The following is a 20,192-nucleotide window of genomic DNA, read 5'->3' on the forward strand; positions in this document are numbered from 1 at the left end:
CACCTTAATTAAAACGGTAAAACGCTTCAGTGCCGATATCTCTATGTCTTTTGGCCTGGATAGGTGTGGCATCATAAGCATTAAAAAGGGCAAGGCAACCAACACTAACATTGCATTTGAAGGCATCGAGGAATTGAACTCTGCTACTCTTTATAAATATCTTGGAATAAACCAGAATGCCAAGATAAACCATAAACAAATAGAAGTGGACTTTCTTGGTAAATATAAGCAAAACTGTCTGGCAGTAACCTCACCACAGCAATAAATAGCTGGCCGTCCCAGTACTCCCTTAAACGATCGGTGTTATAAAATGCATTGACACCGACCTACAAGACATTGACAGACTCACGAGAAAAATACTAACCAAATTTCGATGTTTACACTCCAAGTCAACCAGCATACTGCAGCTATACCATGCCCAGGAAAGATGGAGGTCTTGGATTGCAGAACATCTTCAAAGTGTGTAAGATGCACGTTTCAAAAATACGATCCAAACTGCACACCTCCAGCTATGAACTAGTTTCCTTACTACGCAACCCATTTGAACTTAAACAATGCTGGTGTTTATGTTGGCTTGGACGACGCGGGGCATGAGATTCGCCAATGTGAAGAAAAAACACTCCACGGAAAATTTCCGGCTTTATTAGATAGGGACAACATTGACAAGGCTGCATCCTTATCATGGCTCAAAGCAGGTCGCCTCTACCCTGAAACAGAAGGCTTTGTTAAAAGTTAAAACAATATAGGACAGAGTAATACAGACAAAACATTACGGGAAACATATCCTAAAAACTCAATGTTGTTGACAAATGTCGAAAATGTGGAACACATAATGGCATAATGAATTCAGCCTTATAAGAATCTACCAATCTAGGTCGCCATAACCAAGTTGCAAAATTAATACATCAACACTTGGCTTTGACACAGAATTCGATCAATAAGGATACTCCTCCTTATTACAGATACTCGCCACAATAGGTTCTCGAGTCTACTGATCATCCGCTGTACTTTGACATAATCTTCCAGAGCCCTTCTCTGCTAACAGTGTCGAGTGCCTTTGTTAGGTCGACATATATTGAGAACAGGTCAGCATTTGTTCTTGGCATTTTTCCTGGAGCTGCCTTGTTGCAAAGATCATGTCAATGGTTCCACGCTCTTTTCTGAAGCCGCACTGGCCTTCTGGTAATAGACCATGTTCTATGTGTTGCATGAGCCGATTTAGTAGGATGCATGCAAGGATTTTCCCAGCAATAGAGAGAAGAGATATTCCTCTGTGGTTGTCGCAGATTTGGCGGTTTCCTTTTCGCTTGTATAAATGAACAATTGTGGCATCTTTAAAGTCTTGTGGTATAGACTCTTTTTCCCACATTAAGAAGAGCTTATGAAGTCTTTCAATCAGGGTTAATCCACCTTTTTTGTAGACCTCAGCGGGAATGGAGTCAGCTCCTATGGCTTTTCCGCTTGGGAGTTGTTGAACTGCAAGATCGGTTTCTTTTAGCGTAAGGGGGGGGGGCTCATCTATTTTTTCTTTAATTGGTACTTGCTGTAGCCTGTCTATGGCCGCTTCATTTATGATGGAAGGTGTATTGAGAACCTTTTCGAAGTGCTCGGCCCAGCGTTTTAGGATTTCTTCTTTATCTGTTAATAGGATTGTCCCATCAGCATTTAATAGAGGGGATGAGCCTGACTTTGTGGGTCCATAGATTTCGTTTATGGCATGGAAGAAGTTCTTTATGTCGTGCTTGTCAGCAAATTCCTGTATTGTTTCCACTTTCTTTGCAGTATTTGCAGTAAAAGCTTACACTGTTTCAATGGTCTCTCCAGCTACAGAAACAATATCATTTTCCTTCTTTTCCATACGAAAATCGATTATCATTTCTTTGTTGTTGTTGTTTTTTTACATTTTATATTAACCACATTATCTTTACAATATCTTTAATGTGTTCTATTTTTCTGAAATACTCATTTACGTCTGAGATCTCAGAGAGTAGGGCTAGAAGAGCCGCATCATCAGCGAATTTTGTGATGCAACCTCTGCCGCTCCAGAATAGGCTTGATCAGTCACTCCAGATTCTGCCTAACTTGACGAAACCAAAACCAGTGACTCATCTGGGCGCATCCATTGTCTTCCGAGACAGAAGGAGCCATCTATTAAATGTATCTTGTGTTGTCAGGTAAAAGAAATAATTGTGCAACATTTCAGCTTGATCCGAGATTGGATGTGGGAGAAATAACGCATACAAACTTTTTACCAGACAGACAGAGTGAGTTGATACAAACTGTAATAATTTTAAGTAACTTATATTATATAGATATTCAAGTATTTGTGTTCACAAACTATGATTTCTGTATAAAAATTGGAGCACCCCACTTAAAGGGTTGGGGTGGGGAGGGCAGTAGAGGCAATCACCCCCCCCATACACACACCACCGAATTGGCCATCATACCGAAAGGTTAGTTTAAATTTCAATAAGTAACTTATATCATATGTAACTAGTTCTGTTAACTAACTGATTTCTACTCGCATATTTAGGATCGGGGTTAATGCACTCGCCCCCTCCCCACTCCACCAAATCGCCCAACATACTAGAAGGGGGGCATAATTTAAACATTATTTAAAATGTAAATAATTTATTTAAAATATAAATAATTAGTATATATTATTAACATTAGCAAAGAATTCGTATACAAATAGGATGATTTCTTTACTAAAATTTGCGCGTCTCCCTTCGGGGGGTAGGTAGGTCGACTGGGGGGGGGGGTGTTCACACCTACCGCACCTCCAGATCTGCCAGTGGTGGGTGTGTGGAACCTGGGTGGACACGGATATCAAAAACAGGACAACTCTATTTCACACACTTTTTTACGATAGCTCAAAAATGTTTCCTATTTATGGTACCTAGTTTTAAAGTTGAATCTTAATCAATGATAATATCGACCCTTCCTTTTGTGATTTACTGTTTGTTTGAATATTTTTGTAAAAGTTAAATCATATAGGCCTACCCCCAGGGGGCCGCGAGGGTTCTGGCCGCCTGCGTGTAAAAATTTTTAAATGCCGCCCCCTTTCTTTTTTCCGTTAGAAAAAAAAAATTCCATTAAGACTCAGCTGAACACTGTTCCAAAAGTGCCCTTTGATTTAAATCCATTTTTTTGTAGACCATTCCATTTTCTCCTTTCATATTCGCACCGTTGTTGTATCCCTCAAGTACAACTATGAACCATGCACTAGGAACAATTTCGCATATACATGCCTTCAGACATCTGAGATCTCGGTTCCATATAATAAACATCAGAAACTAATCTCGTTCTGACTACTCACTTATGCTGCTGTATTTGCGACGATTATCGGCCTAATTGATGAGCTGCGGCAGGTATATTACAATGAACAGTGTAAATAAGCCTAATTATAACCTATATACAATTTCTCGATAACTTTGATTGCTCAACAGTGTTATGGGATCTGGACATAAATATGTTGTCTTGTTTGTTATTGTACGTTAAAGCACAATCCAAAAAAAAAAAAAAAAAAAGCTCGAAATACAAAAGCCATTGACAGTGGAACTTTTTCAACGTTTTTTTTAAACTTTCTTAATAATTATCACGATTGTATTCTGGAGAGATGTGCATTGTATCCACAATCATCTGATATACTTGGATTTAATGTTGCCTACAAATTTATTCAACAAATGAAGCAACTCAGCGCTGAATATTTTTCTTGAGTTTAAAACTAAGTAAATAATCCTAAGTACAAGTCACTTAATTAAGCAATGACTCGAAATAAAACATAGTAAGGCAGTGTTTCTCACATTCCCGGGTGGCGACTCCCTAGATAACATTTTCGTTCGGGCTCCTTTAGAAGCTGAAGCTCAGAAGAGCGATGTAGGCTTACACAGTGACGCCCGTGAGTATTTTTATTTTTATTTTTTAAAAAACTAATTTAAAAGAAAAGAAATAAGGCCACAATAAGGATTTATGTTTTATTTCTCATTTAGCCCTATATATTAATTGAACACTTTGTATACAAACCAAATTAACGTCATACAATTTCACTAAAACGTTTTTTTTTGTTTTTTTTTTGGAAATAGTGTAGCCTACATAATAAGCGTTCTAAAAAGTTCTTACTGGAGGTAGAATTGAAGATACGGCAGGTTTCCGCTGAAGTCGGCAAGGGGTCTGAACATTGTTTTCGCAGGCCCCCCCCCCCCCATGTTGATCGGGTGTAGCTCAAGACAGCTAGTACAACTGAAGCGATATATTTTTTAATAAATAAACTTTAAATTACTTGTACAGATTCTTTGTGAACAAAACCTCAATATAATTGTTATTATTCACAATTTAACTTGAGATGAAATATAGATCTGATAGTAATGAAATAAACTGATATTTAAACAAAATCTAGCTCACAACAAAAATAAAGTCTTTAGGCCTACTCTTTCATGTCTTAGGTTCGCTAATTTTATCATTGTCACCGCATAGCCACCAATCAATCGCTTAACTTCTTCTTACCGCCTTCGTGCAATGCGGCTACCTCTTCCCCATGGTATGGGGTATCTAGGAGGGTAGCACCTCTAGTGGACAGGCAGTAGTACTCTCTTCTGGGGGTAGCTTGGCTAAATCTTGGTCCCTTTTCGGTACCCAACTCTCACATGTTGCTCCCACTGGCTGTAGAATACGCAGTGGCCACACCCCGGAAACGGCTTTGACTGGCCGGCTAAACCAGGTAGAGGGTATCTATACAAAAGCCATTAACAGTGGAACTTTTTCAACGTTTTTAAACTTTCTTAATAATTATCACGATTGTATTTTGGAGAGATGTGCATTGTATCCACAATCATCTGACATGACACTCAGTACACTGAGGTTTTGTCAAACCTGGAATGTGAAGTCTGGACTTGGCGGCCTGTGCGAAACGTCACAATAACTAGACAAATCGGACAGAAAGGCACAGTGCCGTGGAGCACTCTAGAGCAGGACAAGACACCCAGAAAGTCTCTGGTCATCCACTCACCCAAACTCGTCCCCGGACGTCTTGACCAAATCTTGCTTCTGGAAAAGGATGGGCTTGAGGGCGAGAGAGAGGTCGACGTTTTGCGCGAATCCTCCTCACTTTAGTAAAAAATTTCAGCTCAAGTCAGTCATCCCCCCTATCCCCTCCCCCCAAATAGTTTGAGAACCGGCCTTTGCTCAATGTACCAAATGCCATATTGTTTTAACCCTACTGCAGAGCTAGTGCAAGAGTTTTGGGGTTAAAATGACCATGGGTCTGTTCCGGTGGTTCCCCCTACGGAAATTTCCGTTTATAAATACGTCTCTAATGATATGTTCTGTTTACCTCAACTCTTACGGGGATTACCAAGAAGTTAACGTGTTAATTAATGGCAACTCTTGGCTCGTGTGCTTTTCTTTAAATCAAGATATTCAGGTAATTAAACATATTTAATTAAAATATTTAGTATTAGTTATGTGTCATAACAGCTCAACAAGTAAGAGACTAGTTGCATCTACCTGAGCTTACAAATGACTGAAAATGGCTATCCTCTTGATGAGATACATCAGTGATGTCCATTTTTTTTCGACTTAGATGTCAAATACATTTTGAATATGCTTGTAATGGACCAAATCACAACAAAAAAACAAGATTACAAAGACAGTTTGTGTGGAAACACAAACTCAAAATCGGCCCCCGATGTGGTCCACCCAGGCAGGCTTCAATATTTTCAGAAAGAACATCCAAATGAAATTATATCAAAGACAAATGAGAGATAAGAATGGAGAAAGAAGGTTGACAGATCTTGTGTAGTGCCCCAACGGTCCAGCAGATCAAAGGATAGGTGCAAGTGAATGCAAAGTTAGATGTGAACCTGGCCTAACTAGTTCCCCTTTCAGACCTTGTGGTCTATAGGGCAGATGATGTAAAGTTCATCTGTTTTTGTGGCCTACGGTTAACGAGGGTGTCATGTAGCCAGCACAACGACCAACCGCCTTTACTTTTCCCCAACTAATATCAGGTACTCATTTGAGCTGGGTGGACTCAGAGGCGCCTAAGAATTCCGAAGTTGAAAATCCCATTCTTCACCTGGATTCGAACCCGGATCTAAAAAAAAAAAGAAAAAGAAAACGCAATAAAAAAAAAGTTTACGAAAATGAAGTTTACAAGATTACTATTCGTTTTAATTTAGGTCTAACTTATAATGCATACTAATTAGCTTTTTCTCTTTAAAAAACTGCTTGCATTACTGATTTTAAAAATTAGATTTTTCGCTTTCAGAAAAAAAAAAAAAGTAGCCGTTGCATCAGAACTTTGAATGGTCTAAAATATTGTGATGTCGGATTTTCAATATCTTTTCTAGTTTACGAGATCTAAACGGGACGGACGGACAGACGGTCAGACGGACAGACGGACAGACATTTCGCACAAAAGTAATAGCGTCTTTTCCCCTTTCGGGGGGCCGCTAAAAATCAACGAATCCAGCAGAACCGAACCTCTGCTGCTACATTATGATGCACTGTAAGGCCGGATATGGTTCGCGGAACGTAGTTTGGGCATTACTGTGATAGATCACTTTGCGTATCTAGGCAGCATAGTATCAAATGACGCATCCCTGTCAAGACACTGGCGGATCCAGAACTTTGGAGTGGGGGGGGAGATTTTTTTCCAAACTGGTCCCTAACCCTATGCATAAACGTGCGTACAGCATGTATATATATATATATATATATATATATATATATATATATATATATATATTCGACATATGAGAATAAAATAAGACTGTTTCTCAATCTTCGGCGAAAAAAACAGAAAAAAAAGTCTTTCTCTTGCAAGCTTGGGGGTCTGGGAGAGCGCTGTAAGCTTCTTAAGTGGGGTTCGCCCAAAAGCGTTTTCTTGCATTTTTCTCTGCAGAAACGCATTCTTCTGACATCTACAGCTCATTATTTATCAGTGTGGTTCGGGGCGAAACCCCGACGCCAAAAGCGTTTTATTGCATTTTTCACGTGTGAAACGCATTCTCCTGACATCTACAGCTCATTACTTATTAGTGATGATCGGGGCGAAGCCCCGACGCCAAAAGCGTTTTCTTGCATTTTTCACTGCAGAAACGCATTCTTCTGACATCTACAGCTCATTATTTATCAATGGGGTTCGGGGCGAAGCCCTGACGCCAAAAGCGTTTTCTTGCATTTTTCACTGCAGAAACGCATTCTTCTGACATCTACAGCTCATTATTTATCAATGCGGTTCGGAGCGAAGCCCTGACGCCAAAAGCGTTTTCTTGCATTTTTCACTGCTGAAACGCATTCTCCTGACATCTACAGCTCATTACTTATTTGTGGTGTTCGGGGCGAAGCCCCGACGCCAAAAGCGTCTTCTTGCATTTTTCACTGCAGTAACGCATTCTTCTGACATCTACAGCTCATTATTTATCAGTGGGGTTCGGGGCGAAGCCTCGACGCTAAAAGCGTTTTCTGGCATTCTTCACTGCAGTAACGCATTCTCCTGACCTACAGCTCATTATTCATTCTATTATAAAGTGCCTTTTGAATAATGAGAAAAATATTCTAATATGAATTTATAGTCCCTTAATACATTGCAAATACAACTGATTTGTTCTTTGAAAAGATTAGATACCCCAGATATTTAGATTAAGGTTTTGAAGATCGCCTCCAAAAAAAATAAAAATTCGATTAATAATATTCAATAGAATTCTAGAATAAATTGTGAATTATAGTCCTAAATTTATTTAACTAGAAAAATATGAGATAGAGTAAAGGTTGGAAAAAGTCGACTAGGAAAAGACTATCTGGCTTTTGAACTAATCTCAACCGTGACTGTTATATTGAAAAATTTCGTTTGAACTATAACTTTTCCAAAGCAAAGTCTTTCTTAAAATAGTTATGATAAATTCATGTCAAATTACACAAACTCTGTCTGGAAAGGGGAAGGGCGGTAAAATGAAAACGATTAATTCTCGCTCCTTTTTATAATTTCTGCTATTGCATTAAAGAATAGGGGTTGGGCGACTCGATATAAGAATTTACTTTATAGCATATATAAATTATATTAGTGACAGATTTTTGTAATTTTGTAATTTCTTACTATAATACAAAAAGAAAAAGTATTGATTTGTCCGATGGGGGGAAGGGGATTGCATGTATCGCACTTCCACCTGTTCATATTATATAGATATTTGACTAATTTTGTTCACATACTATGATTTCTCCATAAAAGTAGGACCGCCCCCCCCACTCAAAGGGTTTAGATGGGAAGGGCGGTGGAGGTATTCGCTCTTCCCCTTCCAATCGGCCAACAGGTGAACGAAATTATATAAAGACCGGTTAAAATACCAATAACAAGTTTTAATCATATAGATATTTAATTGATTCGGTTAGCAAGCTGTGATTTCTACAAATAAATTGGACCGCCCCCCCCCACTCGAAAGTTTATGGTGGGGGGGGCGGATTGATGCCATCGCCCCCTCCCGACCCTACCAAATCGGCCAAAATACTAGAAGGGGGGGGCCAAATAATCTAAATATAGGTTGAAATATAAATAATTAGTATATATTATTAACATAAGTAATAAATTCGCATACAAATTGTGTGAATTCTATACTATAATTCGTCCGCCCCCCCTTCGGGGGGGGGGGTGTCGGCCGAGTGGGGGGGGGCGATCGCCCCTACCGCCCCCCCCTGGATCCGCCAGTGTGTCAAGAGAACTAGGTCAGCTTCAGGCTAAAGTTATCGGGGCTGTCCTAGTGCCGAATTATAGTTAAGCGGAGGCCCTGTGTAGGCTCCTGCCCCCTTCAAGCCTCACCATAAATGGACTTCACAATATTAAATTATTTCAAAAACATTTCATAGTTATGAAGAAACAAATAGAGTAGGGGCCTACTTGTACATTTGGGGACTCGGGTTCGAATTCGGTGAAGACTAAGATTTTTAAGACGTCCCTGAGTTCATCCAACTCTAATTGATACCTGACTTAGTTAGGAAATGTAAAGGCAGTTGGTCTTTGTGCTGGCCACATGACACCCTCGTTAACCGTCGACTATAGAAACAGATAACCTTTATATATCATCTGCCCTAAAAATTGCAAGGTCTGGAAGGGGTATTTTACTACTTTTAAATTTAATCTTATTTTCATTATTTAATATGCATTTATATATATATATATATATATATATATATATATATATATATATATATATATATATATATATATATATATATATATATATATATATAGTTGGCGTCTTGTGTCCTCGCGTAAAAGGGTAAAACAACGTGGACACTGTCCATTCAAACCCACCACATATATATATATATATATATATTTGTGCAAACTCATTTTTTAATGTGCCCATATTGTACTGTAGTAAATCCGGCTCAGTGCTGTCCTATAATGAAATGGAGCTGAAAATATTGAAGTTCTTTAAATATTCAAATATTATAACATTTAAAAGCATTCAAATCAAGTGGCGTAGACCACTTTAGAACTGGAGTCTCCTGGCGTCTACAAGTCAACATTTATCCTAGTAAGAAGAGCGCGTGTTGGAATGAGTAGCCTATACTTACTAGTGAGAGACATTCGGGGCAGAAGAGAACGTACAGCTCATCGTTAGGTTACCCTCTAGTTCACCAAGAGTCTTGTAGCGGCCATCTCTTAGTCTTGCAAATGACGTCAAAAAAAAAAAAAAAACGAATGTAGGGCTAGGTCACTCGGAAAAAAAATTACCATTCTAACGTATTTAAAATAAAAGGACAGGTAGACTCTAAAAACGCATTATTGAAGACGCATTGAAATGTCTTCTTAAAAATAAAAGTTTTGAATCAATCATGCTGCAGACGCAGCCACTCACGTCATTGTCTTATGTCAGATGCCCATTGTAACTGGGTAATCTCAGGGACATCCTTACCAAAACAACAACAACAACAACAAACAAAACTGAAATCCAAACGCGAGTCCATTTAGTTCAGAGGTAAAGCGTTCATCACTTCCACCCTTATATCCCCGCACTCCCTTTCTAGAAGAAATAAATTAAACTTCCCACTTGGAGTAGCCTTAGTTTGATATTGGTAAGGATGAGTTTATTTAATTTTAACTTGAAAGCTCTTAAGATCTAAGAATAATATAAAAACAAGGTTACAAAAGACAGTTTGTGTGGAAACACAAACTCAAAATCGGCCCCCGAAGTGGTCCACCCACGCAGGCTTCAATATTTTCAGAAAGAACATCCGAATGAAATTATATCAAAGACAAATGAGAGATAAGAATGGAAAAAAGAAGGTTAACAGATCTTGTGTAGAGCCCCAACGGTCCAGCAGATCAAAGGATAGGTGCAAGTGAATGCAAAGTTAGATGTGAACCTGGCCTAACTAGTCCCCCTTATAGACCTTGTGGTCTATAGGACAGATGATGTAAAGTTCATCTGTTTTTGTGGCCTACGGTTAACGAGGGTGTCATGTAGCCAGCACAACGACCAACCGCCTTTACTTTTCCCCAACTAATGTCAGCTACCCATTAGAGCCGATTGGACTCAGAGGCGCCCAAGGATTCCAAAGTTGAAAATCCCAGTCTTCACCAGGATTCGAGCCCAGGACCCCCGGTTCGGAAGTCAAGCGCTTTACCGCTCAGCCACCGCGTCTCCCATGGCCTAACTGATTTATTACATATTGCACTCTGTTTTGTAAAGTTCAGGAAAATGACCTTTACAAGATTACTATTAGTTTAAAATTAGGTCTAACTTATAATGCATACTAGTTAGCTTTTTCTCTTTAAAAAACTGCTTGCATAACTGATTTAAAAATTAGATTTTTCGCTTTCAGAAAAAAAAAAAGTAGCCGTTGCATCAGAACTTTGAATGGTCTAAATTATTGTGATGTCGGATTTTCAATATCTTTTCTAGTTTACGAGATCTAAACGGGACGGACGGACAGACATTTCACACAAAACTAATAGCGTCTTTTCCCCTTTCGGGGCCGCTAAAAAGACGCAATAATCGTTTTTATTTCATTACAATACCCCTATAGGTACATGTCAGAACTTTTTGGAATCTGAAAACTGGAGGCTGGGCAGAGGGTGGAACCTGGACACTGATCTCAAAAATGACTCCAACGATTTTCCTAGAAATTTAACAGAATATCGATGAGAAAAGAATTACTAGCTCGTTGGCCACATGGGAAAACTCTTGTTTGACTGTTATAATTTTTCAAAGTAAAAAAAAAGAGATACATTTAAGTTGGTCTAGATCCACTGATCCAGCATGGTTTTGAAATGAATTTCCGAATGTAAGGCATTCTTGTATTCATGAGGGGTAGGGGTGAAAAATGTTTCATTGTTTTTTAATCTAACATTTATGTGTTATAAAGAGAAAAACATATCGCTCTATGAGTTGTACAAACGAGGTATGGTCTTTTCAAAATGATTTTCTTATTTTCAAAAGAATGCTATTTATAGAGTGCCACTTAACAATCAAAATAGTAGGCTACCTATTGATTGTGTGTGTTGTCTGTTTTGATTATTGTCCGATGGCAGGGCCGGTCTTAGGTCACTGCAACCTATGCGGTCGCAGTGGGCCCCTGTGACAGGTGGGGAAATGTGATGTGTGTTTGGCGCGTTTTAATGTCTAGGGGATGATTATTTTTAAAGCTATCACACACCAACCTATCAGCATATGAATCGGGAGCAGACACGCAACTAGACAAGCAATGAAAGATAGATACAAAAGTTAAAAATAAAGAATATTTATTTACATAAATATACATATAAGAATAAAAAGGGGGAGGGTTTGCATCTATCTCTAAGTATTACTAGATTTAATCATCACTCTTGCACCTAATAAGAGAATATGTCACTTTGTCCTCTGACTTAGCTGGTTTTTCCTGTTGATGTCGCAGCTGGCTGTGTCCTGGCTTGAGGTTCTGCAGCTGGAGGTGGCGCTCTAGCAGATAGAGGGACGCCGGCGATATAGTTCTTGTGGAGTCTCAGTCCCAAGTTCTAGTATCTGAAGTGGGCACAGTATGGCGGGTGGCCGGATACCGTGGGCACAAGGTTACTGCGGGCAGAGCTGATCTGCCGGGGGCAGTGTAGGTAACAGGATATGTCCAGTGAGTTGCAGAGGGTTGGGGTAGCTATGACGTCTCGCACAGATCTGACTCCATAGGGACGTCGCGCCTAACAGCTTGACAGGTGGGCTGTCGAATAGGCGGGCAATGCCGATAGCGCCAAGTAGTAGAGTTGAGTAGATCTCAGTAGGCAAGTGCAGTGCTGAGTAGCGCTCAGCACAGATGCAGGTAAATAGATAGTTGATCCAATGAATAAATAGGCAGGTAAATAGGCAATAGGTGATAGGCAGACACCTGAGGGAGGCTGCGGATAAATAAAGACAAGTTAGGACATGTCTCTCATGCATCTTATCGATGCCCTCGACTGAGGTGCATTCGTCAGATTGGTAAAATTGCTTTAGAGCATAAAGGGGAGATGATGACAAATGGGATTTGGAATATAGATGGCAGATAGTAGCAATATAAAAATGTACATAAAAGAGAACGTAATAATATAAAAATGTACATAGAAGGGGAAATAATAATCTCGAATAAACAACACAGGTGGATAGAGAAAGAAAAAGGGGGGGGGGGTGAATGGGCGGAGGTCAGCGACCCAGATGGTTTGTTTACATATGACCGTGGGTCAAGAACAATGGAGCGTGCTTGAATGTATCTTCAAGCGGCGCAACTCTCATTAGAGTAAAATGAGTAAAGGGGAGATAATTCATATATCTTCTCTAAACGCAGTATCAGTGCGCTAGTAAAATTATCACGGTTGTCAGCCGAGATAAAGAAAATAAAATAAGGTGTACAAATATATACATGGTTGCATCAATGATCAATTGAGCAACGTAGCATTAATAGATTAATGCAATACTAAAATATATACATAGCACATGTTTATGTTTTCTACTTACACCAGTGAGAAATACACAATGCACTAATTAAATATAAATGAACTAGGCAAAATACACATGATAAAATCCAATGGAAATATACACAGAGTAATTAAGATGGAACTTGTGATTAAGTTCGGCTTACCACCAGGTATTCCTCTAGGAGGGAGAATAAATGATATAGTCCAGACTCGATCGACAGCGATAGAGGAGTGAAAGGGTCTGGCTTGATTTGAATCTACTTATATACAGGCCTGGAGAATGTGGGCGGACACAGGAAATGTCCTAGGCTAAGATTTATCTTACACGTGGGTGGATTTGACTCGAGGTGGGAGCCGCACCTTGGAATATCACGCGGTGTGTTGACCAGGGTAATCTCTTAGATCAAAGAGAGACGTGAGAGTAAGGGGGGGGGGGAGAAGGATTAGCTTGCATTCAAACCAAGGTGGTGTCAACCGCGACCGTCCTTCAGACATCCGGCGGGTAATACAAAAGAGATTGTGTGTTTACCTGTCCCCGATCAAGGGCAGATAAATGAAAGGACGCGCTTTAACTATCTCCAAGGTGGTCAACTAAGTCTAGCCCGGAGCGGAAAAGGTGGCGCGGGTGGAGAATTTGGAGGTGGGATGGGGAAATAATTAAAATAAAATAAATAAATAATGAAAAATAATAATTAATGCTGTGATAATTTAGAGTGACTCTGACAGCGAGTTTTTGACTTGTCACAGCCCCGCACTTTCATAGGCCCCGCGCGTTGCGAATTCTGTGTGTAAATTATTAAATTAAACCATTTTAACTTATTATTAAAGGGTTCCTGGAATTCTCCTGAAATTATAAAATGTAAGAAAAAGTAATGAAAATGTCCTGAGATTATTAAAATCTTCTCAAAACTGATGCAAATCTTAAAACAGACAAAATTGTCATTTCGATGTGTCATTCAATATGGAAAACGCCAATCCTACTCGTGATTAAAAAAAATGGCATTGTCAGTTTTCATTTAATAAAAATGTAATAATAAAGCAAATTTTAACCAAAACAAGAACTTCAAATACTTAATTTACTTCAATAGTCACTGGCATACAAATATAGATCTAAATCTATCTCAACCTCTTAAAAAAAAACAAAAGCGATATTTTGCGAGTCGATAGTAAATATAAAAGGCAGATCTGAATGTTTATCGGCTTTTGTTGAAAAACTACCATCTATTGTAGATGGCTCGTAAAGTTAACTTAACAGTGATTTTGTACTTAGTAAAGTATGAATAAAATGTAAAGACGAATTTATTTTCTAATACAAAATCTTAATTTTCACTTATTATCCTTATCACAACCCAAATTAGGCCCCTCGCAATCCGTTTCGCATAGGGCCCCGCAACCTGTAGGACCGGCCCTGTCCGATGGGCTTGACAAATTATAATATAAACATTTAAATTATCCTTTATATTTGTCATTAGCGTTATTATTTTATGTTTGATTCTGGCAGATAACTTCTATACCGGTATATGTAGCAAAAACATCCAAAATGGAAGAAGTTTTAAAGAAAGACCGTATCACTATCACTGCACGAATCCTGACAAGGAATGATGTCCTTACCAAACGACAAGCCGGCAGAGACAGCATTGACAGGGGCAACAGATACGAGGCTGGAAGCAGCTCGAGCATTGGGCGCATTAGATTCTCATCTATAGACAGAGAATGTGATAAACGTCTACCGTGTACGAGGCCACAACCAGCTGAGAATACGGTGATACATTTGTCAGGTATGGACACTCCTGATGACTCCTGCTGTGTTGTCATGTAGCCTAAAAGAATACAATTAACGAAGTGACAATTTATTGATATTACTAAAACAAGGAAACATACATAAATATGTGTGCAAATTAGATTTTTTTTTTAATGTTAAAAATATTTTCTATTATTTATTTGAAAGAGAGAGAGAGACTTGAATTTGAACTCATTACTCAAGCCGACATTCTAACCACTCTGCTAGTGAGGTGTGTATGAAAATAAAAGATATAATATATAAAGGGGAATAATTCAGCTCATAGCACCACCTCAGTCAAGTACAATATTTTCCCATGTTCGAGATACCAAACAAAATAATGAATTACCAATAGTTAACTATTTTTTTTTATTAAGTTATTGATGCTTGTGCTGTCAGATAAAAGAAATAGTGTGCAAAATTTCAGATTGATCCGAGATTGGGAGTCGGAGAAATAACTTGTACAAACTTTTTAACAGACATACAGAGTTGATATAAGCTTTGTAAAAATTGCAATCTGAACGGCATAACTAACTGTTGTTGTTTTTTAAATTGTTGACCTATATTTTCACTATGTTTACTGTGTAACGCTTAATCCTGAAAGTGGCTTCATTTTTTATTTTATTTGACTGGTTGTAGGTCGTATTGATTACAACAAAAATATTAATTTCAGTATTGCCATTTTAAACATTTGCTTTGTTGTCTAGACTACTTGAATACAAAGCAGTTGGTCGATTATCACAGTACAACTAACTCATAACTGTCAAATTGTTATCATTTAATCGTGTTTAGCATCTTGAAGGTCAAGTGACGTTGCGCGCAACTAAGGCTCCCCACTCCCGATTCAATGGGTCAGACGTCATCTATACATGCTCGTCAAGTCACTCCTTCATGTTGACTAACATACATTTCTTTTGATTTTTCATTTCTGCGTTATCTCTCCACAGTAACTTATAGAAAAGACTTGGTTGAGTCACCGAGACATTATGTTTGTTTACTTAGTTTATTGTCGTCATTTTCCTGTATTATCATTTGCAAATATTTCATACACTTAATAAACTTTTTAATTTTTTAAATTACCTAATAAGATATTGAGTCTTTTTTTTTTCTGTATGATATATAAATTGTATATGTCTGGACTATGACTAATCGTTCACAGAAAATTCATTCATCGACAAATCGTTCACGGAAATTCGTTCACCCGACAAATAGTTCACCAGACATCGTTTCAGCGACAACTGGTTCTCAGACAATTGGCTTACGACAAAATGGTTTACACGACAAATGTCTCCCTGACAAAAAATTCGAAAAATTACCAAAGAAACTCGGCTTAGACTCAATCTTGAGTCGCTCTAGCAATGAATTTTTAAAAAAATAATAGTAACAAAAGTTGTAATGTATAGTGTAACTGTCGTGCGCATCTTGTTTGGTATTTTCTTTTGAGCACCATAAGGTTTTATTAGTTCTGTTCCTAAGGATGCGCTATATTGGTGTCATTGTTCTCTTGTTGTGCCTTGAGATGAGTCTCTTGGTGTGTCTCTTGGTGTTCCTTGAGATTGAGTTATCTGTGTGGTGTTCTTCCCCAGTATTGGGTAAGTTAGTTTATTTTACTATCTTCTAAATGTCGTAGATCTAAAATCGTTTCTCTTATAATCGTGAGAATGGCGGTATCAAAGGAGAGTGTATTTTTCTTATCTAGGGACGCAGGCTTGGGACTCTACTGGAGTCAAGTCTGAGTTGTAGGCGTGGTAGTTGACTATTGCCCGTGGCGTTGGGTTGGCGTTGTGAGCCCTGATCGAATATGGCACTGAGATGAAGGTGTACTATAGTTCCTTTGAATGTAATTTGCAATTGATTTGTAAATGCTATTGATTCATTCGTAATGTATGCCTTATAATATCATATATATCATTAACCCATTAAACCTTTGTTGTTATATGCAATATTGTTATTCACTAGTATACGTTAATATTTGGTTTATTCGTTCCTGGATATTTATTACATAAATTGATTGCTAGACTGTTAGGGGTGCCCAGGCAGACGAGCCAAGGCTAAATTACAACCCCGGCATAAAGTTAATAAACACTGTTCAAGTGGGGAGCCCGGCGAAGTACATCATACCCTAGATGAGCCCGGGGACAAAACCCACCTGACAGTAACATGTGCGTCTTCTGCAATAATCTCCACTTTTTCAACCGAAACACTTTTTAAAATCCTTGAAGGCTCACGATGCATCACGATTGAAGAGATTAGAAATAGGATTAATACAGCAATTGGACCCCACGATGACCAGCAAACAACTGTCAAAAAACAAAAACAAACAAAAAAAAAAAAAATCGCAAACTTAAACTCTATGGCCACATCACTAGGTCCGAAGAGCTCGCGAATACCTTCCTTCAGGGTACAGTAGGCCTACCAGGAAAAAGAAAAAGAGGCAGACAGAAAGCGATGGGAAGACAGGACACGTCTGTCATAGAATGAAATTCTATCCTTGGCAAAAGACAGAGGGATGGAGAAAGACGGTCAACAGACCTTGTGTTGTGCCTCACTGGTTCAAAAGACTAAGGAATAGTGAAGGCGAAGGATCTAAATCTAGAAAGTTAGGCTATCTCTAGACCATTTTAATTCTAGACTTAACTTAGAAAATAGATTTAGATTGATAGTGTTACAGTTACAAGTGCAGTAAAACAATAAGTGTCATTAAAGGTACATTTATTATTTTATAAGCTAGGACAAATTCGTACACATTTTCCTTCTTCTAAGTGCCATTAGAGCATTGAACAGGTTGCCTGATCAGTCAGGAAACAGTCTTTGGAACAATTATGCTTCTAATTTACTTAAATGGCCTACCAAATTGCATTAGCGCAGGAACAAAAGTTATATTTGCAGATGATTATATAAGATATAAAATGCTAAACACACACACACACAAGATACCATGGGCGTAGCCGGGGGGGGGGGTATTGGAATTTAGTGACTGATTTTTTGCTTTGATTTTGTTTAATTTTATGAGAGATTTTAATACTAAACTATTACTTGCCCCAGCGCAGCCAAGGGGGTTTTGAGTTTAGAGACCCCCTACCAGGGGGTTTTGCAGTTAAATCCCCTCTTCTATAAAATAAAACAAAAAAAAATGCAAACGACAATCCCTATATTCCGACAGATAGATAAGGAAGATTTTGATTTTAAAACTCCCTCCGAAATTAACGATAAAACCCTCTCTTTAATATAAGACTATCCATTCATCAGTAATCTACGTTTTTTTTTTGTGTTTAAAACCCCTCACCAGTGGGGTTTGCTGCTAACAAATACCTCTTCAATATAAAAAAAAAATGACACGCACAAAATTCTATGAGCGTAGTCAAAGGGGTTTTGAGTTTACCCCCCCCCCCAATCAGTGGGGTTTGAAGCTAAAAAATAACTCTTCAATATTAAAAAAAAAAAAAGCAAATTACGCATTCAAAATGCTATGATCGTAGCCCAAGGGTTTTTGAGTTTAAATCTCCCTTTAAGCGGGGTTTGAAGAAAATAAAACAATCTCTTCAATATAAAAGAAAGCAAATTGCTAAAAATTCTATGAGCGTAGCCCAAGGGGTTTTGAGTTTAAACCCCCCTTCTGTGGGGTTTGAAGCAAAAAAATACCTCTTCAATATATAAAAAAGAAAGTTACACACTCAAAATGCTATGAGCGTAGCCTCCTTCAGAGGGCTTTTTTAAAAGTTTAAAACCCCTCCTGATGGTTTTGAGTTTTAAATCCCCCTACACAGAGTTTTGAGGTTGAAAACCTCTCTCTTCAATATTATTCTAAAGCAAACTACAGTCACCAGAGATTTTTTAGTTTAAAACCCCCCAATAAATGATTGTGACGATAAAACTTCCCTTTTCGATATAAAATCTAAAGCAAACTACAGTCACTTAATTCCAAGAGCGTAGTCAAGAGAGATTACATATTTCTACCAGTGGCTGGGCTCCATTAATAAAGTGCAGTGACTAGTCATCTGCCGAAATTGAAAAAGACTAAATGTGGCCAAAAAAAAATGGCTAAGACAGATTTTAGGAGTCAGTTATAGAGGTCGGGTTTAAATCAAGAAAATCCTATGCTGAACCTTAGTAAGGTTGTGAAAGAGCGTCGCATGAGGTTTGCGGGACATGTTCTCCGACATAATGAATTACGCATAATAAGAGTTACGATCACATCCTAGTACAACTTAGTGCCACACTTTCATGAAGGTTCTTAGAGCATAGGAGAAGAGGCTTCAGACATTGCCAGTGACAGATTTTTGTGGAAACAGCTTGCCGTAAATGCGCCGAACTGCGCGGGAGGGTCTAAGTCAGTAAGAATAGCACATTAGGTTTTTGAAATAAAACTTTTTAATAGCAGGATAATGCACTGTAGATACCTCAGAATATGCATTATTTTGGCTTTCAATACCGGAAATAGTGCTTGGTGCTCCCCCAGACCCCCTTGCTGGCAAGGGCGGGGAGTCTACAATTTTTCCACTAAATCCAGGAAGAACATATTCTAGGGCACAATAAACGTCTTCCGAAAGAATAAAGGGTAAGAATGTAATAAAGATTAATTATGTACACATAAACACATACATACATATATATTTTTTTTAGAGGGGGGGGGGCGAGGCTCGGGGAGGGGGGAATCCTTCGACCCCCCCCCTCGGAAAAAAATCCTGGCTACGCCCATGTAAGATACTAAATCAAATTGGAGCATGTCTTTCCAGAAAACTGGTAACCAGTTACACAGACTAAAAATTCAAACTATATAGGCCTAGTTGTTATAATAAACGAAAAAGTGTAAAGAAATCGCCCTATTATATAAAAACAAAACTAACAATAAGGATAATTATTAAATGAAGTTTTGTACCAATAAAAAAAGAATCTATAAAACTATAGGCTACAACTAAATACTATTTAACCTTTTGGTTAGGCCAATAATAGAAGATGCATTCGCTGCTTTGGGACCCCTCAGCTCAGGATAACATATTGAAACTACAACAGACACAAAATAGAGCAGTGAGATTTATAACGATTATTCTTTGAATTTATAGACGCTTCAAGATAGAAGACTTAAAAAGTAGCAATAATACATCAACACTGCACCATAATTTACAAATACAAAAGTTTAGAAAAATACTCAGAAAGACACAAAGATAAAACTACATTTCTTGTTCCATGAGCTAAGACAATTTCGTTCAAATGCTCCTTCTTCCCTATAGTGCTATAATATTAGAGCATGGAATGGGTTGCTTGAGGAAAACCAACCGCTTAGCAGAGTAGATTGACACGTAAAACGCGTAGGAAGTAATCATCATCTTTTTTTTGAAGTGACATCTGTACTTTATAAGTTAATATGAGTTTAGGTCTCTAATTAACATGTACGACTAGATTAACTCTTGGTTAAGTGTAGGAAGTAAAATTAGCTTCTCTTCTGTTTTTAAAGAACTTCCGATCCACGTACAACTTGCGCAATGA

The 20,192-nt window shown here is 38.3% G+C and overlaps 1 protein-coding gene across 1 annotated transcript; it reads left to right on the plus strand.

The window, feature by feature from the left end:
- The first annotated feature begins 5,251 nt into the window (after window positions 1–5,251).
- LOC106052095 (uncharacterized) lies at window positions 5,252–16,643 on the plus strand. Its single transcript, XM_056044826.1, has 2 exons — window positions 5,252–5,422; window positions 14,427–16,643. Exons 1-2 carry the CDS (start codon window positions 5,252–5,254, stop codon window positions 14,742–14,744), a joined length of 489 nt encoding a protein of 162 aa, XP_055900801.1. The 3' UTR covers window positions 14,745–16,643.
- Window positions 16,644–20,192: the final 3,549 nt, after the last annotated feature.

The sequence above is a fragment of the Biomphalaria glabrata genome, chromosome 10 (genome assembly GCF_947242115.1).
Source record: "Biomphalaria glabrata chromosome 10, xgBioGlab47.1, whole genome shotgun sequence".
Lineage (NCBI taxonomy): Eukaryota > Metazoa > Mollusca > Gastropoda > Planorbidae > Biomphalaria > Biomphalaria glabrata.

Bases quoted from the DNA above. Each gene is read 5' to 3' on its own strand.
- LOC106052095 (XM_056044826.1), top strand. From the start codon at position 5,252: ATGACCATGGGTCTGTTCCGGTGGTTCCCCCTACGGAAATTTCCGTTT. The intron at 5,423-14,426 runs GTAATTAAACAT...TGATTCTGGCAG, and splicing joins CTTTAAATCAAGATATTCAG to ATAACTTCTATACCGGTATA.